The 22,954-nt window shown below is 39.4% G+C and overlaps 2 protein-coding genes across 2 annotated transcripts; both read left to right on the plus strand.

The window, feature by feature from the left end:
• The first annotated feature begins 5,970 nt into the window (after nt 1-5,970).
• Nucleotides 5,971-8,093, plus strand: LOC133982035 (protein preY, mitochondrial-like). The gene is made up of 2 exons (XM_062420930.1): nt 5,971-6,217; nt 7,922-8,093. The coding sequence occupies exons 1-2, from the start codon at nt 6,027-6,029 to the stop codon at nt 8,064-8,066; spliced, it is 336 nt and encodes a 111-aa protein (XP_062276914.1). The 5' UTR covers nt 5,971-6,026; the 3' UTR covers nt 8,067-8,093.
• Nucleotides 8,094-8,197: 104 nt separating this feature from the next.
• On the plus strand, nt 8,198-9,080 carry LOC133982036 (phosphatidylinositol N-acetylglucosaminyltransferase subunit Y-like). Its single transcript, XM_062420931.1, has one exon. The coding sequence runs from the start codon at nt 8,212-8,214 to the stop codon at nt 8,422-8,424; it is 213 nt and encodes a 70-aa protein (XP_062276915.1). The 5' UTR covers nt 8,198-8,211; the 3' UTR covers nt 8,425-9,080.
• The last annotated feature ends 13,874 nt before the right edge of the window (nt 9,081-22,954 follow it).

Below are 22,954 nucleotides of genomic sequence, written 5' to 3' on the forward strand. Positions count from 1 at the left end.
GAAAACATTTTTTAAAAGTTGACTTGAGACTTGCTTTTACTAGATTGGGACTTTGACGTGTCTCAGCTGAGACTTACCTTGACAAGACTTCTACTGACTTGAAACTTCACTTGACCTTTGGCTTTGACTTGAGCCTTGACTTGAGAAAGACTCAGCTAGTCTCAATTGACTTGAGACTAACTGTAACAAGACTTGAACAGCTTAGCTTTGTCTTGTTGTGTGTGTGCGTGCCAGCGTTTGCTTGCATGCGTGTGTGTGTGTGTGTGTGTGTGTGTGTGTGTGTGTGTGTGTGTGTGTGTGTGTGTGTGTGTGTGTGTGTGTGTGTGTGTGTGTGTGTGTGTGTGTGTGCGTCTACGTGAGTGTTTCTTTGCTGGTATGTGTGGCTATGTGTTTGTATCTGAGGGTTTAGGGATATGTATAAAGTGTGTGTCTATACTTGGGCTGTGATGATAACCGAATGTGATTGTACGGAACTTTGTGGCAGATCCAATTCATGTAATTTAATTTCTAGAAGGAATGATAACTATGTTGAAAGGTTGTATGCACTGTGCCCAGATCCTGACTCAATTCAATTTAAAATATATATATATATTTTTAAAAAGAGAAAATGTTTCAAGTGACTGGAGACTTGACATGAGGCTTACATTGATATGGCTTTCAGCTTGGACTTGTTTCATATCATTTGAGACTTTCCTTGGGAACTGACTTGGACTCATACCAAAAGATATAGAAACTGTCTTACTTGATGGCGTTTGAATTAAAAAAAATAAAAATAAAGGTGAAAACCCTAAAAACGTAGTCACTCGTCTTGATTTCAGTGCGGGGTTCAAGCTATTCGTGACGCTCTGAATGCTCCTGAATATCTTCCACCCTGATGAGTGTAACACTGGTGAAAATACTGCAGACCAAAGAAAAAAAATCAACCCATACTGGTGCAGTTTGTGCTCTGTAGCTCAGTGAGACTGAGGGCAGATGTGTGGGCCTCTGCAGCCTCGCAGCCTTTGACGATACACTAATTATCACCCTCAAGGCAACGTCCTACTATCTCGTTAGTCCACTTGAGAGCTGGCTGGACTCTCTTGTTCTCTCAGTCCCACTCATTCCCTCCTTCACTTAGTCATTATCCTCTCTACTGTCCCCTCCCTCCTCCTCTCTCACTCCTCTTTCCCTTCCCTCTCTCTAATTCACTTTTCCTCCACTGCCTCCTCCTCTTTTAATAGATACCATTATGGAGAGAGTGCGTCTTCACTAAAGAGGAATCCATCCTTTTCTTTTAAAGGATTATGATGATGCATGAATATGCCCGGACATCAAAACAGCTTTACACTTTGTCTCTAAATGCAATAAAGCATTTCCATGGATGACTTGTAATAAAAGCTTTAACCCTGCACCTACATTGTTGGGGGGGAGTTACCATGAACACCTCATAAACAAGTCTCTGAGACACTCATAACATCAAAGTCATTGTAAACCTTGCACATTAAATGAGCCGTGAGCATGCACGATAATAAACACACACACACACACAAACACACATACACGCAACAACGTAGCCCTAAAGAGCGAATGAGTGATTAGAGCCAGCGAGGCACTCTGGGGGCCTTGAAGGGAGCGGTAATGATGCAGTGTCAACCTTTGCTCACGTCTCATTGGCTCGTGCTTCTGCTGAGTAACCGCTGAGACTTAATTGAAGGGTACACTTCGTTAACACTGTTGCCAGGTGACGACAGAGGCCTAATTGAAGGGCAACGCTTCATTGGATCTGTGCCTGTCCATCAATCAGGTGTATTAGCAGAGAGCTTCGCTTTTTTTTTTTTTTAATCTTTGTTGGCAGGGGAATATGTTGACTGGAAGAGGGCGGAAGTGTGCAAGGAAGAGAGAGGGGGGTGGCAGAAAAAGGGGAAACGGGGGAGAAGATAAGGGGTGCAGAAAGAGAAGGAAAGGGCAAGACAGAGGAGGATTAAGGATGCATGAGAGACAGAAAAAGCTGCAGAAGGAAGTCCTCAGGGATTTGATTATCAGATTAAGCAGCAAATGCTGCATCAGCAATATTTCAGCATGGAAATGAAAGCTCTCCTGGCAGGAAAAAAAAGCCTAATCTCCTGTTTCTAATTGGATAAAAACCTACGCTCAGCGAGGAAACCATCAGAACTCAACTCCGAATGGAATGACATTGAATTCACACTCGCCATTCAATTTCACACAAAAAAAACTCTTCATTTTGTCCTGCGGCCGTATGGAGGGAACTCAAGAGTACATCATATTAAAATGTTTTATTCTTATTCTGTGTGTAGAGAAGAGATGAAATTTTAAGTAGTATCATTGCACTTAGGCAAACATAACTTCAGCTGGCTGAGTCCTCAGGCAGGTGTGAAATGGACTTGTAAGTGGATTCCTACAAACAAGATGAGATAATAAAATGAGGAAATGAAGGTTTTTTACTTTGTTAATATGGCGGAAACTGAGGAGGGATAATTAGACATTATCATAAACTCAGTATATGGGTCAGTAGTAATTAGACTAATGAGTTAGAATATTCTATTATGCAGGGAAGCTGGTACAAAGGTGTGAGGAGTTTACTCTATCATTACAGAACATATAGGATCCTGTCTGTGCACCGTGACAGCTGCGTGGGGGGGAATAAAAGAAGCATCACATATCACCACCATGCAGTTGAAATACTGTCGAGTCTGTCACTGTTTCTTGACTCGAGAAGGCGTCTCCTCAATACAAACTCAGGGGGGCGAACCCTGACAAACACAGCCAGCCTGAAGCAATGAAAGAAGTCATCACAGAGAACTCTTGCTGTTCCTGTGGGCGTCGCTGTCAGCGGGCGGGTTCTCAGCGTACAGGTGAATGACTCTGAAAAGGCCAGCAGAGGTGTTGGGATTGATGAAACCTCTGTCGGATATCACTGGTGAGGAGGTGGCTTGATGAAAAACCTGTCAGGAAACACCAATGTGTGCTAGGAGAAAGCCCCTCGGTTTGGTTGCTTGGCGCACAACACCCACCCGCCCGCGCTGCTGCTTTCCAAGCACGCCTCTTTCTCCCACATGGAGGGAACTATAGAGAAGCATGAAAAAAGAAGTTGCTGTGAATTGCGTATCATCTCACTTGTCTCTGAGGATCTTCATGCATACAGAAACCACATCATGGTTGAAAAATATAACGCAAGCTCCCAAACTGGGAAAAGAGGCCTTGTGCATACAACCTTGAAGCCCCGAGGAAGTTTAAAGCATTGCTGGGGAAGCACTGAGCAGCATTTGTGTTGATGGCAGACAGATTATGAGAGATCCTTTTCCCTGCCCAGAAATCTTCGAAGTTATTAGTGTTGTAACAACCCTGGCAGGGATCCGCTTACTTCCCTGCCAAGTACGAGCCGCCTGTTGTTGAGGGGGCTGTGCTGTCGCTTGGGGAAGCGTGAGGCCTTTTTGGCTCGGACTCCGAGTCAAGTTTTCTTTTAAAACGCATGACTCAGGACACTGCGACCAACCAGGACCGTCCTCAGTTACTGCGTCCTGCTATGTGTCATTGACGTCAATCAATCAGACCAAAGCAGTGATTCACACAGTCATCTTTGAGTCAGCATCCATCAAACATGTGCAGCAGCATGATTCCGGCAGCCTCACACTGTGTACTACATAGACCCAATTTCCATTTCATTCATTGGTCTAATACAGAACCGCTGGAGGTTATCATAGAGAGAGCACGACTTATAATAAGGAATGTGCAAGCCGCACAGTTCTGACACCTGTTACCCTCCGTCTGTTACCTTCAAGTTAGCCTCCAGTCCACAAGCTTTTATAACTCTTAACAGTCTGTCCTTGAAAGTTTCTTGTGGAACATTTCATGCTACTGGGCTATTCATATCTGTTAAATGAGCATGAACTATAACACTTCCTATTAGAGTTTCAAATCTTGGGGATTTTAAACTTGCATTTACTGATTTTGGCCACTTGGGGGCAACAATACAATGATACATTATCTCCTGAGATGGCGAACTTGGAAACAAAAAGACGCTTATTTACACATCCAGAAAATACAGAGTAGCATTAGTGTTCATTTGGAGAGATTTTCATTTTCATGTTTGTGCTATTTATCTGATTAACGCTCCTCCACTACATACAACTGAAGGTTTGTAACTACGAGCATCAAGTACAAAAATTATTGTTTAAATGAATGATCGTAAAAGTTTTAACAAAGTTGCACAACAATTTCTTTACTCAACAGCTCCCAACAGCTTGACGTTTTAATAAGCATGGCAATGCGTTACATACATTATTGCAACAGTTTGTTTCTCAAACTTACTTCTGCCTTAAAAATAAGAACAATGAAAGTTCTGACTTAGTTTCGTCTACTATGAGCCTTTTACCTTTTAATTAAGTCAAATACTATGAGCTACTTTAGTTGTGTTACAAATGTGTTTTACCACTGCAACAAATGAAGAGATCTTTATAGCTCTTTTTTATTTGCTAGATGTATTGAAACATACATTCATATTCAAATATATTAAACTATATCAAACATGGTGGCTTTGTAGTCATTTTGCCAATGTTTTCTTGCAGTTCTTTGTGTCAAGTGAGGGCTGTTTTAACCCTCCTGTTGTCTTCCCATTGACCATGTGGTTTGGTTTGACTGTTAATAAAGCATAAGGTACAACTTATCACCCAATTCTGTTAGACCTTTTAAGCCAACGAAAGTTAATGTTTCACTTCAGCTCTCAGTATTGAAAATCAACTCAAAAATCAGAGTTGCATCTAACAGCCTCTGCTTTCTTTGTATTAATAATGTTCCTTTCTAACATCTTTCCCTTCACCACCATGAAACTTTACCAGCACTCCAAGACCACTGTTGTGTTAAATTAGATCAGAGCATGAGGACTTGCAATGGTTGGCTGATTATGTCCAGATGTTCCTCAGAATGCATCAGACAGCTCTTTTATTCCCTGCACTTGTCACTTTAATGAAGAGATTTCTTAACGTTGTCTAACTTGTACTGGGAAAATGTCTAAGTCTGCACCATATAATCTGAAATGTCTTTAGAAAGTCGAAAGCATAACTCTTGCACATGTCCTCTTTCAGTATTATTTCAGCCTCAGTGCTCGGTAAAAGATGATGGATAACTCTCATGAGTAAACAGACCCAACAAAAAAAAAGGTACACAGCTATTGTGCTACACTGTTGTATTCAAGGCATGGCAGCAAGAGAAAGAACACAAAGGAAAACAAACTATATTAGCAGGTCTGTCATGTACCAAGCAGTGGGATATATTACAGCTAGAAGCAGTTTTAAAACAAGTTGGGGCCCTGCCAACAAAGTCTCAGAGCAATATCTTCAGCCATATGGATGGGGGAATGCATTCTGTTGGAGCTGGCACTGGGCTCTCTGAAAATATTTAATATTGTATAGATATAACCTGCTGGGAAATCATGTTCAAGACGTCTATGGGGCTTAAATGAAACCACAGTTCAAACAGTGGCTTTTGTGAAATTCCCCCCAAAATTAAACTTTAATAGTTTCTTCCTCTTCATACTATTAATATGGTATCTCATTGTATTATTGAGAAGATGGACCAAAATATTCTATAATCCTTGTTTAAAAGGTGTAATCTATTAATGAAAGCAATGGGTTGAAGAGTCTTTTAAAGACTGCTGCATGAAATTAATGCAATTTTTTAAAAAGTCTTTGTTACAGTCTGGTTTCATATCCTGGTCCGCAGACCTTTACTGAGATGCGGTGCAACGCTGCCACCATGCGGACAAATGAGGAAACTGTTGAAACAACCTTCTAATTGACATTTATGACTATAACGAATACTATATAACAGCTTTTTTTTAAATTCAGCAGTAAGCAATTAAAACGGCGTCGAATTAGTCAAATGAGTAAAGGCGCTAAAGAAGTCAACATGCGGAACTAATGACAGCCGTTCCCACTTCACCGGAAGGGGACCTGTATTCGTGTTGCACAGACACAGGCGCTTCCTGTTCTGTCGGAGAGTTTGGGCTAGCTGATTGAACCGGTTCGGTCATGTTTCGGGGTGTTGTGGGTCGCCTGCTGACACAGACAGTTGGTGTTCACCGCAGTGTGAAGTGTGCTCCTCCGGCAGCTTCCTCCGTGTCCGTGCGGAGCTTTGTGGACGTGAAGGACGAAGCGCAGCCGCCTTTTGACGCCGCCCTGTTGGACTTCCTGGTGTGTCCGCTGTCTAAGAAGCCGCTTAGGTAAACCCCAAATGTCCTCTACCCTGAAATCTGATGACTTTTTCTAAATTGGTCCCAAATGCACAGAAATGAAAATATTTTAAAATGTTATACTTTTGTAATGGTGCTACACATTTTTTGTCCATTGAAGCTGTTCTGGGTCTAATTTGACCCACATCTATTGACATGTATTGTGGTTAAATTGATAGTCAATAGTTTTAATAAGATAGTAGTTGTGAGGATTTCTTTTTATGATCCGGATTCCATTCATATTTCCATGTCTTAGGTAAAATAGGACATGAACTAATCCAAAAACGATGGGTGTAAAAAACAAACAAACAAAAAACACTCTCTGCTCTCTGAAATATCAATTAAGGTTTAATCACACATTTATTGATCAGTCAGATCCACTATTGGTGCTTTCTAAACAGATTTGTGGTTTCAAAATTTGGTATATACCAAACATACTGCCAGGGTGTAGAATATGAACAGTATGTAAGGGTTAAGGCTTTGCTAAGGTGTCTTTTAAACTTTATTTCTATTGCACCTTTAAAACCGAAGTTACAAGGTGCTTCATACAATACAACATTGACAGAATAACATACACAAAACACAATAAAAACAATAATCAAGCATAAATAGATGAAACATTAAACAATAAACAAAACAACAAAAATCTGCAATTATACAATATTACAGAAATGTCTGTACCAATGGGTTTTTTTAAATCATTTTCAAATGAGGCACCGACTCAGCTGACATCTGAAAGTTATTAGTAAAATGTTAAATTGAATTCTGTAATGGATGAAAAGCCAGTGTAATTCAGCCAGGACAGGAGTGATGTGTTCTCTGCATTGAGTGTTTGTAAGAACCCTTGCTGCTGTATTCTGTAATAACTGTAGATGGGACACTGCTGCATCATTCAGATGTGAATAGTGAATTACAGTAGTCCAGACTTAGTAAGTGTAAGTGGTGAAAAACAGAACAGAGAATCAGTCACTAAATATCATAATTTATGTTTCCCCTTTACCATTCCCCTCAACCCTGAATCAGAAGCTAACTGCATTATATATATGGGTTAGGGTTATTCACATTTAACTGTTGTTTTACTAGAAGTTAGATGACTGCAGTTTCTACAACAGTACAAAAATTGAGGCAGAGTGTAAAAATCAGGTTCAAAAATAGTCACTGAAATGAATTTCAAACAAATTTAGCTGCATTTTAAACACGACTTTGCTACAAAAACTCAACTGGTGTTACACAAATATTTGTGACTGCAGATTCAGACAACAGGAAGTTAAAGATCCCCTCCAGAAATGTATTAAGACATATGAAATTACTCTGCTTCGGAACAGTAATGTGGGTCTGGTGTGTTTTTTATTCGACAAGAAAAACATAATTACTACTTTAAAATTATTAAAATAATCTAATCTCTCTCCCTAATTAAAAATTCTAGACTCTGAATATGTAAATTAAATTTTAATTCTCAGTGTATGAGTGCTGCAGGCTTCAAGTTTATTGGACCAGACACCACTTTTGATAACCGATATTAAATTACATTACATGGCTGAAATTGTCTCAACAATTCTCAATTGTTGTATTCAGGTATCATAGAAAAAATTAAAACCTGAGTTTTTATTTAATAAACATTACACAGTGGGGAAAATGGCTTTTAATTATAGAGATGTAAAGAGCTGTGCTGCTGTTGTCCTCGTCCTCCTCCAGGTACGAGGCCAAGACCAATGAGCTGATCAACGAGGAGCTTGGCATCGCGTACCCCATCCTCGACGGCATCCCCAACATGATCCCTCAGGAAGCCAGACTCCTACACAAAGACGCAAATACCTCAACCAAACCTACAGAAGACTAGAAACCCCTGTGGTGTTTAAATGCTGTCGGACTGAGCAAGACAGAAGCAAACACGTCCTGCTTGTGTTGCAACAGAGAAAAAAAGCTGTACTGCGTTTTAGCCACACGTAACCTGATATTTATTTAACACAGTAGCACCTGCAGGTATGTTCTCCCTGTCTGTGATGGTGGGACTGGTCCCCATAGTGTCTCTCTTCGGTTTGTTCTACTCTGCGGCGGTGGACGATAACTTCCCTCAAGGCTGCACCAGCAGCAACAGTCTGTGTTTCTACAGCCTGCTGCTGCCCGTCACCATCCCCGTCTACGTCTTCTTCCACCTCTGGAGCTGGATGGGGATCAAGCTCTTCAGGCACAACTAGGTCATCCCGACGCTTCTGCTCAAGCAAAATACATGGAAACACTTTGATACCATTAAATCATCTATTGGTGACACACTGTATTGTGTTTCTGGTGGCCCGTTCTGTTATTTACATTGACAGTTTAATTTAATAGAAGCTTTTTCTCCATGTTTTTTTAAATATATCAGATTAATCCTCATAAATGTGCTGGTGTGTGTGAGAGTGCTTTCTCTCTCTGAATGATCAAAAGAGAAATGCACGAAATTGCTAAACCAGGCAGGACTAAAATAAGTCAACTTTATTCATTAAGAATGTGGTTGGATTTTAATATAATACATGTTTTAGTGGTTGTTAGTTTTTCAGCTTGAGGATGACTAATCTGCATGGTAAGTAGCAGCTATGTATAAATATTTCCCATTTCAGTTGTACTCAACAAGCTTAAAAGCAAATGACTGAGTTACAGTTGGCTACTGTACAAATTGGCAAGTTATATAAATACAGTGAGATGCTTCAGGTGGAATATTTACTCTGTCACATGGGAAATGTCACCTGGAAATGAAATATAAGGGTGAACAACTGAAAATGTAACATCTCATTTATTAAAAATGTGCTATATATAATGGTGCAATAACTCAACCACTCTCCCTTTATAATAAATAAACTTTATTAGAAACTGACTACAATTTGATGTCATATAGTTTATGATAACGTACAACAAAACATCTGAAACTTAAATTAAAATGAGTAAATCAAACACAAAACTGTGTACAAGTGAACCTTATTCTAATAACATGACAAAAGTCAAACTTGGAAAATTCAAACAAATATAGAAAGCCATTCATACAGTAAGGAATGTGCTTTTCAATTGCAATGAAGTTGATTTTGGCGAAGCAGAGTTCGTAGTGAAAGATGACGTCCATCATGAGAGCTGCAGCTGTCCACTGTGTATCATACATGGACTGAACATCAAACCTTCAACTCTCAAATACGAACTTCACATTGAGCTTCGGCATTATGGGGTGGAATTATATTAACTTGCTCATCTCGTACCTGCTGTTCTTCAGCAGGAGTTACTAAAATACTGAACTCATGCTACACATATTTAAATGGTGTAGCGAGGGGGGAAATTAAGAATGTGGTCGCCTTATGGTAACTGCAGGTTAGTGTCTCTTCCTGCTTTTCACGTCTCTGCCCTGAGCCAGTTTCATGAGTGGGGACTCCGCTCTGGGCGACGATCCTTCTCCCTTTGTCTTGAAAAAGAAGGACTCGTTGAGCCTCATCTGGACCGCTCTGACCTAAAGACAAACCAGAAGTCATTTTCTTACTGAACCATGATGTGACATTTTTCAAGCATGTCTGAGTTAGTCATATCAAATGGATATCTGCCACATTTAAAGTCTTTTTAGCACCAAATTCCCTCTTTGTGTTTCTTTGGACAGTGTTTCCCTGTTGAGCTGTGGTGGAAGTATAGTAACAAAAAGAGGGACTATGCCACTAAAAAGTAAGAAAAACCTGTTTAAATGTTCATTTGGGCTCTTGGCTGTTGTTTTAGGACAAATGTAAGAATCTGAATCTTTCCTTTAATTACCTTCATGTCAAGATTATGCTCACATCACTAAGACATGGAATTCAATTGAGATATATAAGAAAGGTTTGAGAGGGGAAAAAAGACGAGTTGAAGCAAATGTGTATTTTTGCCTCTATAAGATCAACAGGGTCAAAAAGTCAGGGGAAGAAATGCTGAAATATTAATATCAGCCAACCATGCATTAGTTTGTTAACAAGCCTTGGCTCAAACGTCCAAATTTCCAGAAAGAAAAAAAAGAAATGGAGATGTTGTGTGGTGTCACCTGGGTCAGGTCCACCTTGTTGCCTCTGCAAGGGTGCTCGTAGTCCTCGCTGGAAGTTGTGGTGTCAGTAGACTTGGACTCCGACTCTGGGCTCGGGGTGCTTTCACCTTTACTCTTGGCACTGATGGACCGTCGCTGTCGACCGCAAGGCTCCTTCCTCGCCTCCGAAGAACAGGACGGCCGCGCACCTCTGTCACTTTTCACTTCCTTCAGCAGACACGACTGTTTCCAGCCAACACTCTTCTCTTCGTCACCTTTGAGCTTGGTAGCTGAGATCTTCAGGTCCTTTTTCGCCCTCTTCGGCAGGCTCAGGTCCAAAGGTTTCACGTCGTCAGAGATTAGAGTCGATGTGCTTTTCTGCTGGAAATTAAGGTAGGAGGACAGCTCTGTGGTGAAGAAGTTTTCCGTCTGGGTGGAAGCAATCGTTGTGGATGTTAAGGGAAGCGGGGGGCGCTCGTGTGTATACGAAGGGCATGAAAACGCCTGCTTCTTGGATTTCACATCAGGGGACGACGTCACCACAATCGGCTCCACGTAGGGCCTTGAAGGAGAAGGACATGGAACGTCTTTCTCCTCAGTGAGATTCGTGTTTAACTCTCTCTTCTCTTTGGGACTCCCATTTTCGTTCTGCGACCCCTCCGTCAGCATGAGCATTTGCGGAGTCCAAATAACGGCTTTATAGTCCGGTTCACCGCTAGAAGAGTCGGAGGGGGATCCTCTGAAGGTCTTCTGGGTGATAAACAGGTCCTGGCTGTTCATATTGTCAACGCTGCACTGAGAGTTGGGGTCTTGTGGCGGACCCTGGTTCTGTCCTGTCTCTGCGATCGGCGAACACCTCCCGACGTCTTTCACAAACTCGTTCTCCAAGAGAACGCTTTCAATGGATGACTGCAGAGATGAAGGGACGATGTAGCCAGGTGATAAATCAAACATCACTTTCTTTTTTCTTTTGGTTTTCTTCTTGGAGTCTGGAGTCAGCGGATCAGGTTTTAGCTTCTCAGCGCTGCTTCTCAGATTCAACGCTTCAGGTTTTGCTTGTAAGGCTGCGGTACTGCCACCTTCGGATACAAAGCTGTCATCTAAATCCAGAGCCATTTTCTTTTTCTTCTCTTTCTTCTTCTCTTTCCGTCTCTGCATCGCTTCTTTGAATTTTTTCTTTTTCTTCTTCTTCTTCCGGACGATGTCATTTGTCTTTTTACATTTTTGGCCGCTATTGTTCTTCTTTGCTTCCTTTTTTCTTTTTGTTTTCACAGGCGAAATCCAAGACTCCCAGAAGTCGGCTTCCTCACAGTCACTCATGAGTCTATGCAACCAAGAGAAGAGGGGGCATAGTTTTTACGCGCTACATACATACAGTACTGGAAACAGCTAGTCTGGCTCTGTCGAAAAAGGTAACGTCTAAAACTCACAAATTAACATGATATATTTTGTTGTGACTTTGTAGTTTTACACTCAGGATTATGTGCCAGACTATTTCTTGGCCAGGTTCAGTAACTTGCTGGAGTCTCCACCAGTTGCCTGGAAACCTCAACAATGAACTATTCCTTTAATGTTGTTCTCACAGTAAACTTATATGTAGCAGACCAACAAACAATGAGGCCAAAGCAAAATGTTAATGTGTCATAAGTTCTAACTTATATATACAACGTATTGTAACTTTATAAACAAATAAATAAATACAAATAAATAAAAACTGTTGAAAGCGATCATGTACTAACTTATGTTGGGTTTTTTTTGTAAGCTGTCACTTTCTTAAAATGTCCTGTAATGCGTTTCAGCTTGCGGCCTTCATCAGGGTCATCAAAAAACACATTACAAACAGCATTTACATAGGGTAGTTAAAAAGTAGAAAACTATTTCAAAAAGGTTGAAAAAATAACCAATTAAATATATATCCAGATGTGTCAGCCAATGGAGTATCTATCAAAATGGGTTGTGTTTATGTTCATGTGACTTCAGACCAATCATTATCCTAGACAGGCAGGGTGACATGGGTGACATCAGAAAAGTGCAACTTAAGAGGTGATACTTGAGTTAGTACAGAAGTAGCTTAAATCTAAACTGTGCCCTTTTAATATGGTATACATACCTTACAAACTACACTACTGAAATGTTGGTCTAACAGTAAAGTTGTTCTGTATTTTACAAGTGTTGCTGGAGCTTTGACCTTTTTAGACTTTTTTCCTTTTCCATGCACCTTGGAAGTAGGTGAAGTTGCGCCGGGAACTTCTACTTTCAACTGTCTTATTGGGGATTTTTTTTATTTTTAATAAATGCTTTTTTTTGTACAGCTTTCATTTCTTTTTAATAGTGGCCTACCTGTCTTGCTTCAAACTTATATTTTCATGTCTATAAGAAAAATAAAAACCCACAGAAAGTGTGTTAGTAGCTTAGCTTAGCTTAGACTATACTAAAAAGTCTCTGGAACAGGAGGGATGAGCGTCATTCTTCTTAAAGATATTCCCTAATTTGGTGTTTTGACAATGATGGTGGTAGAGAGCGCTGTCTTACACTTTGCTCCAAAATCTCCCATAGATGTACAACTGAGTTAAGACCTGGTGACTGTGAAGGCCGTTGCACCTGATTCACATCACTCGTGTCCTGAATGGAAAAAAATCTACATTCAATGTTTCCCCTCTACTTTAGTCAGGCTTTACTTTTGATTTGTCACTCGTCTGTTTATATAAATGCTTCAATATCCATCCATAGTATCTATTTATATGTATTTTATTACTTGAAGTATCATTTCGCTCTGTTTTCTGTATTTGGAAACAATTTAGTCGTAGTTTTAAACTGATTTTGTTGATCATTTTAATGGTTTCACATCAAAGCCAGACATGGTGAATGTGCACTGCCTCTGTACAGACAAGCTCAGTGAGGTAAAGACTATGGGATGACATACTCCCCAAGGCTCATGTGCAAAATAGCCTTTACAGCTCTACTGACTTTAAAATAGTATTGATATCTATGATAACACATTCTGTATAAATTGCAGATTAAATCCAATGTGCGCATATGCAGGTTTCAAAGACTAAAGTAGACTACTATTCCTACATGCAACAGCAGCATAGCCTCATAAAATGTGCTTTTTAGTCTACTTATTAAAAGTTCATGTTTGATAGCTGTAATATGATTTTAATTACACTTACCTGTCATTAAGTGTAGAATTTGACAGTAAAATGGTGAAAACCTTCTCTTTTCTAGCAGAAAAATGGCAACATTTCGATTTAGGTTAAATACATATGAAGTGCAAAAATGTATCAAGTTAAAGCAGCGCTATTAGCTGCATGGATTTACAATTCTGTGCATTTTTATAACATTGTGTAGCTTTTTACTGTTTTATCCAGCCGAGCTAATCTTTGCTGAAACCCGCTTTTAGTACTCATGTGAATGATAGCAAAACATGAAAGGTTTAGCTTAACTTACTTTGCCGCGGTTGATAAAGGCGACTACAACGTTATACAGAACACCTTGTTTTGACCCATTTATAAGCTATAATATGATATATCTTTGTACAAAACATTTTATGCAATAACTGAATAATTACCTCAAAAAGTTGGTTCAGCCAGCAAAGTCAGCTTCAAAGAGACCGCCAGTGCCGCCTCGAGTTCATGTTGCATTCACTGCTTCTCGAAAGGTCCGATTCTTGACAACTACAAAGAGCAGAGAGACTACCTAGACATTTGAGTGAAAATAAGCAAACCCTTTGGCGGTCTATTTTGCCATTAAGATTTTATACAGAAGAAAAATAATACAAAAAATAATAATAATAAAAAGTTCATGTTTCAACAACTATTCACACGCTGACCACAGGATGTCGCACTATACCATCAGCTCCTGCCAGAACTCTGAATGGGATCATGAATGAGGACAAACAATAGACCTTATAGCATTCATAAGATTACAGTCAGTAAAGTTGACTAACATATGAAGATACAAAGTAACTGACTTTAAAAGTAAAAATACCAAAAATAAAGACATCTGATACATCTTTTGCTCAGTCAGTCTTATGCCTTACTTTCTTTCCAACAGAGAAAGCCTCTATATTTTTTTTTAAATCATACAAGCTGGCAGGCAGATACTTATTTTGAAATAATTCTGAATAAATACTCAATACTTTGGCTGTGTGATGATCTCCATGACAACTGAAAAATGCTGATGAAGGTCATGAGATTTGGCTGAAGGCATCAGGAAAACATAAATGGATTAACGAACCATAAAGCTCACTTTTACTGAATATTCATCGAATTTTTGTCCAGAAGGTGTTTCCTTTTAAATGAGAGCATAAGTCCGTGTTTCATGTAGTAAATGGATACTTGTAAATCAGTAGTATCGTTTTTTGAAAGTATCACAACCATACTCCAAACATTTTTGCCAGAAGAACAGCATTTTTAAAGTCTTTTTTGTCCACACTAACCTAATATTTTTAGGGTTATTATGAAGGCCACAGAGAACTAAGGTATAAATGTACCTCACATCACAGACCAGCATCTTCATAACAGGGACTGACCGGCAATTTATTCTAAGCAATGCTGTGACCCATTTCTGTCCAACTGTCCCATTAGTTTGTCAAAAAACAGTCCTGTGCTGCACCTGTACCACCTTATTCATTACAAGAATGTCCTCTATCCTTATTAGTTTGAGGAGTCTTGTGTTTTTTATAGACAATGAGATGGGTTTTTAAGGTGTGCAGGATTCCTGGAAGCTGGATTTTAATAAACGCCCGTTTCATTAATGTATTTACACAATGAAATTCTATGAGGGATGTTTTCTTTTCCCAAACCTGCAGTACTAACTGTATCTTAAATAACCTGATTGAGCCATCCAACTCCGGGACATCATCTCTTCCCAGAAAGCATATAAAACATGCTCTTTTTAAATGTGTTTTAATCAGTGTTTTGGTTTGTTTGTTTATTTTAAATTAATCTAAGCAAGTACAAGTCAGTTATCGGACATATTTTCATTCAGTTCAGAGGTCTTTGTCAGCACTGAGGCTGATTGTTGCTGAGAAAAGGATGTATTAGAAACATGAAGTCAGTGTTAGTCAGTCCACACATATAATTCAGGTGTTGAGTGACATTGTGTGACTTGCAGATTGGTACCGTTTTTATCTGTTTCCTCCTTCTTTTGACACTTCATTCATCCAGGGTTATACATTTTTCCTGCCTGCAGAAGTCCAACGGTGAAATCCTCAAAGATTTCACATTCTGAGAAGCAATCATGAAGCAATCAAGTCCCCCTCCACCTGTTCATTGTGCAGAATGATGTACAGTATGTGCAGAGTTTGATACTTGAAGGCTGTTTTCCCATTCATTTGCATGAAGGCGTTTCTCTGTGCTCACCCAAAATCTTTAAGCATGACTTGTGACATCAAAACTAGTCTCAAAGTCAATCCTGATCCAGTATGAAACTTAGACAGGTGATATGGAAACTTTAAGTCTCCACTGAACATAAATTGAAAACGGACTTGATTTTAACTAGTGTACTGAACTTTTTGTGTAAAACCAAATCTGACACACATTTATTTCATATCATTCCAAGCAGAGCATGAGTCATACAAATGTCTTAAGGGGGTCTTTAAATTTTAGAGCTTTTGTAGTGATGCCTGTGTTGAGTTTATAGTCTTAGGTCTTTGAATTGTGAGGTCAGAGGTCAGGTTAAGCTAAGGTAGACACTGCCCTGCCCAGAAGCTGGTAGACAGAGACTCACATTGTAACTCAGCTCTTTATTAGACATGACTAAACACGTGCAAGCTTAAATGATGCTGAACTGGTGAGCAGTGTTTGTCTACCTGAGTAGTAGACTGTCCAATTTTTATCCCGTCAATTCAGGGAGTATTTTCATTGTTTTTAATTCACAGCAGAATATCTCACTGACTGCTAAAACAGAGGAATGAACTTGGATGAAATCTGCTGAGAGCTGCCAGAGAGGATAAACCCCTTTACCCCTTTTTGACACTGAGTTGTGTGTTGCAGCGTCTGGGTTCCACTCGCAAGTGTTTGGACTTCTCTTGGTCTTGCTATGATAAAGTGAATGAAATGAAAGTGACATACAATCCTGATGTCATGTAGCAGTATGAGCAGTGGTTGTAACTTACCCCAGCTTTGCTTTCTGAGTGCTGATTTTAAAGGTGCAGGGTGTAAAATTTAGTGGAATTGCAGAAATGGAATATCGCATTCATAAGTATGTTTTAATTAGTGTATAATCACCTGAAAATAAGAATTATAGTGTGTTTGTCAGTTTAGAATGAGCCCAATATAACTATATAGGGAGCGGGTCCCCTTCCACAGAGTCCACCATGTTACACCACCATGTTTCTACAGTAGCCAAGAACAGACAAACTAAATACCTTCTCAAGAGATGGCCTTTTGTGTTTTTTTCGCAAGTTTTGCGGCCACTGTAGGCTCCCTATCCCAGCTAGTGAGCGACTAGCTGGTCAAGTTATTCAGGTTCAAGTCTAAATGTTCAGTAAGATGTGAAACAGATAAAACTTAAAAGACAAAAAATGTATTTGTGTGTAGACATTCTTAGCCTTGGCTCTGTATAGAAATAGAAAAGGGCAACCATAGCAACAAACAAACCTAAAATCTTTCCCATACTGTAGAAAGACATTGTTTTGTGGAGGCTCAGAATTCTTGGCTATTTTTGGTATCACTGGGAGTTTAAGGAGGTTATGAGTAAGACTTTGTTGCCCCGCAGCACCAAATGACCATAAAACATCATGGGGGTTGATAGAGTGATTAGTACATATGACTCAGGAACTACTTTGCCAGGGGCTGAACATTCGACCCCTTCAACTCACTTGTCAAGCCAGCACTGTGTTTTGGGGAAGAAAGCTGGCTGCACACTGGTATTTTACCAAACAAACAAGCAGAGGTAATGTGGAGACAATACACACATGCCCCATTATGATCTCAAAGCTGCTCATTTGAGGACTATCAGAGAGATATTGTATTATCTCCAAAAACCATTATCTTGTTTGGAACAGTAATGAGATCTCTGTAAACCCCTCATCTCACTGTTTTCAAAGTCCCTCATATGAATGCACCCTGTTGGGAGCATTTCATTTCCGTATGTGGGTAGTTCTCCGTCGCTATGGTGATCATGGAACGATAGCTAGGTAACAAAACAATGAAAGCTCAGAGAGAGAGCTAGAGGAGGGAGGGAGAGGAAGTGTGTTTGCTAATGAAGTCAACTTTTCATTTGTGTAAGATTTTATTATAATATGAAAAAATCTAATAAAAATGTGATAAAATACAACAAGTGATAATCAAATAGCTAAAGCAACTATGCTAGCAATATCCCAACCATTCTTTGAGACTGGACTTTTAAGCACAGCAGGGCTTTGAACTAAATGCAAACATCATGATGCAGACATGCTCACAATGCCAATGCTAACATCCTGACGTTTAGCCAGTAAAATGTTTACCATATTCAACATGTTAGATTAGCAAACGTTAGCATACTTTATGGCTCAAACATGTATCATATTTCATTCTATGGAAATGTTAATGTCTGTACTAAATATGACTTCAAATCATGGATGTATTATAAGAATTGTATAGGGCACTGCCGCTCAATTTATCAGACGATTTTCCCTGTGGTCACTAGTAGTATTGCAACGGAGGGAAAAAACCTGTTGCTCCATAGACGTTTTTTCATTTTTTTTCATCTGTTCAGATATTATCAATATAGTATTGATCAAGTTATGTAATCATTCACTATGGGAATGAATCTGGTACAGTCATGGCCAAAAATATTGGCACTATTTGACACTGTTAGGAGACCACTGCTGACACAAAGGCATAAAAACTCAACAAAAAAAATGATGGCATTGCAGTTATAAGGGCCATCATGGCAGATAATGGTTCATTTTTTGGCAGCACGCTCAAGCCATGGATGTATTAGAGCTCTAGTAATACATCCATGACTCAAGGCCATCATGACATCATGTGGGAAAAGGTCCAGGGTTAGAGAAAATATGCTCCACCTTAGATGAAACTCAGATGTGTATAAAAGGATGCAATTCACAGATAGTCATTTGTTGCCTGGTCGGTGGACTAGCCCCGGTGTACTTGTATTATGCAATGTAAATCTATCACTGCATTGAACTCTGCCAAACTCAGTGTCATTTTGACTCTTGATGTTCTTTTGTTTTAATTGAAAATACATGTTGAGAAGAACCCTAAGTTTCAACTGGCCAAGCTGAAGGTTTTTTCTGCAACACCTTTTGTTATGAATTTTTGATCCAGGGAGGTTTTATATGTGTGTAGAGCCGAGAAAAGCTATTTAAAAATCTGTGATGTCATCACAATGTAAAGTCAGGAGCTGAGCAGGAACTTGTGGGTTGGGCCAGTGGGAGAAACACAACTGCCGCATAATGCTGCAGTGAGCCGCATAATGTAGAGGTAAACCCAGAAACTGGAAACTTTTTTTGGCATATGCGCCAACCAAGTAGTTCTCATAAGACTGAATGGATGCCATTTTTGGTGCAGTATCCAGCTTTTATGATACATCCATGATTCAAACATTTCTTTCAAAACCAAAAATGCCAATCTTATAGTGGCGCTAGAGGGAAACATAATCTAGAGAATATAAATGTCTGTACCAAATTTCATCCATCTAGTAGTTGGTAATCTTGAGGTAAATGGTGGATTAATCTTATTCGACTTTTTTTGGTCATTTTGTCATTCAGACAGCATGTTTGCAAATTGAACAAAACTACTGAGATGGATGGTTTATGCATTTTAGCCTCCTGGTAGAGTTAATACTTAAAAAGTAGCTGTGTGAAGCCCAGAAGAGAGTTTGATGGCTTGTAGCAACCTACATTTCAGCACTTAGCCCCTCAAATTGCTATATAAGCCATGTGTCTCTTTGCATTTGATGATCCACTCTGGTGAAATCAGTTGAATTGGTAGAATGTGCAAATGCCCGATCAAAGCAATCAGTACAGCTGAGTGGGAGGAATTCATGCAGCGGTAATGGTCTGGTGTGGTGTCTGGTGGCAGTTAAATGATGAGTGCCTTAGTACCTTAGGAGGCAGGGCAAGCCTCTCTGTAGTTCTGGGAAAAGAGGGTCAGGAGGGAAGAATGAACTTCTTGTAACGCACATGAGCTCACTCACTTGTTAAAGTTGACCCTTTGCCCCACATTGTAAATCCTGCCAATCACAATGGGTTGTAAGGGATTCCTACTGATTGTCATATTTAAGTATTGTTAAGTATGTTGTGGGAAAATCTACATTTATGTGAACTGTGATTTTGTTAAATATGTATTTGCTCAAGTTATTCTCAGTTTTTAAGAAGCATTTCAGATGTGAATGCAGTTAAGGTATACAGGTGTGCAGATGTGTTTCAAGATGTATTTCTCCCATCATACTTCAACCTGCACTGACCATTAGTTTTATACTGACAATAGAGCAGATGCCAACAAACCCACAGATCATTATCACCTAACTCTGCAGTTCTCCTCAGCTCTACAGAGTTTTATCCTCTTTTAGGTCTTTGTTTTGGATTTCTGTCCTTCTAACACCATCCCTATCAACCTCATTCAGTCAGCAAAAAAGCTCTGATAAACTCACTGTGCGCTACATGCCATTACTAGAGAATTTAGGACCAAAAGAGCCAGATAAGTTTCTCAGGAGATTAAAAACAGAGCTGAAAGGGAAAACTGGACTTACGGTCATCAGGTTGCCAGAAACACAATTGCAAATGAATGCTAATGTTCCTACCTGTGTCTGATAGATGTGTAGATATACAATGTTTGCTAACATGCTTACCACAACAACTTCATAAGGTGATAATATCAGTATATTTAAATCTTCATGTGTAATTTTCCTCTAAAATGTTTCATCATATCCTGAAAGAAAACCCTGAATCCTGACCTACATCTGTCAAGAACAGCGCTAGTGCTCTCTTGTTTCACCATACTTTCTTTCGAGTGACATGAGATGAGCAGCATGTGTGCAATGTTATTCATCTCCTCTGTCACCCGTCTCAGGACATGCCGTCACCCTCTATAAAAGTCAAAGCCTAACCTGAAATAGTAGTCCCCTTCTCCTTATTTTCTCCCCTGTGACTATTCTTAAGTTTTGGGGAGCAGCTTGACTTACTGATGCACCTGACTTGCAATAAATGTGAATGTGAGGTTAACGGTCAGCATTCCTTTGTTTACGGCTGCACTCAGCGCAGTGGCTCTAGGTATGAAGATGAATCTTTATTAAAAAAAATTATAGAGTCTTGTGTGTTGCCTTTCTGGTAATTGGGCCGTCTTTCTGTGTTGTTGTGGACTTGTTGTATTCCCACGCACCTTGTTGCCTTTGCATGCCATAGGTAACATGCTACACATTGAGACAGCATGAGGTAATGAAGATTACAAGGTTTAACCTAAGGTCAGAGGTCGATATGTTCAGCGGGTGTCATCTCAACAGGCCGCGGCCACTGTAGTCTGTAATAGTATCACAGGGAAAGCAAGTGTCTCTAAAAGGCCCCAGCGATCGCTGTAAATCTTGTAAAGCTGGTATGTAAACAACTTTAATTGCTGTCCACTTGAGCCATCTGTTTATGTATTAACAGGTGCAATGTGACTTTAGAGGATAATCAATATTGGCGTTCGATCACGTTGATGCTTTCCTGTCATAAAACCTTTGATGGCTGATTCATAGCTTCAAAATGCTAAAATTGAAAGATTTTTTGCCACTGTCGCCAAGTGCTTGCTCATGTGGGAATGTTGGGTCTCTTTAAAATTAAACCTGAAGAGTACGGTTTAGACCTGCTCTATGTGCAAAGTGCCTTGAGATGACTTTGTTGTGATTTGGCGCTATACAAATAAAGATTGATTGATTGATTGATTGAGATTTCACAAGTGCCAACTCTTCATTTTTTTAAAAATGTATCACTATTTTCATATCCTACTAAAATGTCAGAGGAGCTTCTGTTATCCTCTCCGCTTAGATGAAACAAAAAGTTACTCATAAATCTTTGAGCGGCTCAGCAAAGCGTCATACTCTACCCTTTCCACTGATGCCGTCATGCTCTTTTTAAGCTTGTGGGAGGAGAAAACCTTACCGCTGAGCCCACGAGGGTGATGATCAATATGTTTGGACCTGTCAGGAATACACACTACAGAGAAGGTCAAGTTTAACTAATTTTCTTAGATAAAATAACACGTGTGTCTCCCCAGTGGTCGTCACGATGAGATACATCATTCCACAACTGCGGCTCATTTTCAACAACTATAAACTTGTAATTGGTTACTGATTAAGGGGTCTGGTGTTAACAGAGCCTTCGTGTCATGACATAGCCATTCCCAGCTCCTGCTACATTTAGAAAACTCATACCCTCGTGGTTACCTAATGTGTGGCGTGTGCGACCATAATAAGTAGTAGCTTCTCTCCAACATGAGCTGTTTGGTCTCATGGAGCCATCACCCTTGAGACACCTGCAGCTGAAAACTCGGGTGGTGGTTAACCAATAGTTTATGTACTTATTCCAGTTTTGTGTAAGATGACCAGGAATACTCGCAGGAGGCTTTTATCAACATGTGGTTAGTTAAGCAGTTAGTATCCTCCATGAGAGACACGCAGTGTTATATGCCACACATCACCTCTTTAAAGATTACAACATAGATTGTGGATGAGAGGCCAGAGACCTAAAAAAAAATCATTCATACACCTGTAAAGAAAGTACATAATACAAGACAGTCACATGCTCCAGGATGTTTTCTAAAAGTGTTGTCTCTTTGTAGTTTTAAAAGTAGCAGAAACCACTTTCACCAGTTAAAATTGTTTAAATGTGTCTTATTGAATTGAACGTAATTAATATTATGTTTTTTCGCTAAAAACATAAATTGTTACTTTACTTGAATCATGCATCCCAAAAACTTTTTTTTTTTTCACTTTCCACTTGTGTATGGAACCTGGCAAATATCTTGGGTTTTATTTACCCCTAAACACATCACCATCAGAATAAAATTGGGGTGCTCTAAGCATTTAAAATTCAATTTGAATACCCAACAGTAACAGTTATCATTGAGGAAATAGTCCACAACAAGGGCTATGGACTATCCTGAATAAATTAGACATTGTTTTTTTTTCAAATGTATATATAAAAAACTGTGAGAAAAAACAAAGTATCTGCATACCTAGTACTAGTACGAGCTGTACCAGTGAGCCTGGGAAATACCAATATTAGCTTATTGCAGATAACATACTTACACACCAATATACTAATAACCGTGTGTCCTCCGGGGAGCACTTACAATTCTTTTTTTTAACATATCTTAACCTCATTAAAATGTTCATTAGGTTTATATGAAAAAAGACTATCTGCTGATACATTATTACCATGTTTTCAAAACTCTCAAAAATATTGATATTGGTATTGGCCTTAAAAAAATTGTCTTGGTCAAACTCTAATGTCTGGTTACTACAATGGATAAGAGGTAAATGTGTTCTTGTGTGGAATTAAACTTTCTTCTTTCTCACTGCAACGAGCAATGTACTTAAATTAAGAAATATATCCAAGTAGTGTCCAGATGTTCTGACACGCACACACACCCCTCATGATGACGACTATGACGGCAACGGCATCACCCACTGACTCACCTCTTGAACTCCCAATTACTCTTTAATTCAGGATGTTTTCTCTGACGTCATGTCCATGTAAAAGATCTTTTTTGGGAGGCAAACTCATTAAAACATGT

This window comes from Scomber scombrus, chromosome 6 (genome assembly GCF_963691925.1).
Source record: "Scomber scombrus chromosome 6, fScoSco1.1, whole genome shotgun sequence".
Lineage (NCBI taxonomy): Eukaryota > Metazoa > Chordata > Actinopteri > Scombriformes > Scombridae > Scomber > Scomber scombrus.

Excerpts from the sequence above, each read along its gene's own strand:
- LOC133982035 (XM_062420930.1), top strand. The coding sequence starts at position 6,027 with ATGTTTCGGGGTGTTGTGGGTCGCCTGCTGACACAGACAGTTGGTGTT. Across the intron at positions 6,218-7,921 it reads CTGTCTAAGAAGCCGCTTAG|GTACGAGGCCAAGACCAATG; the intron begins GTAAACCCCAAA and ends GTCCTCCTCCAG.
- LOC133982036 (XM_062420931.1), top strand. The coding sequence starts at position 8,212 with ATGTTCTCCCTGTCTGTGATGGTGGGACTGGTCCCCATAGTGTCTCTC.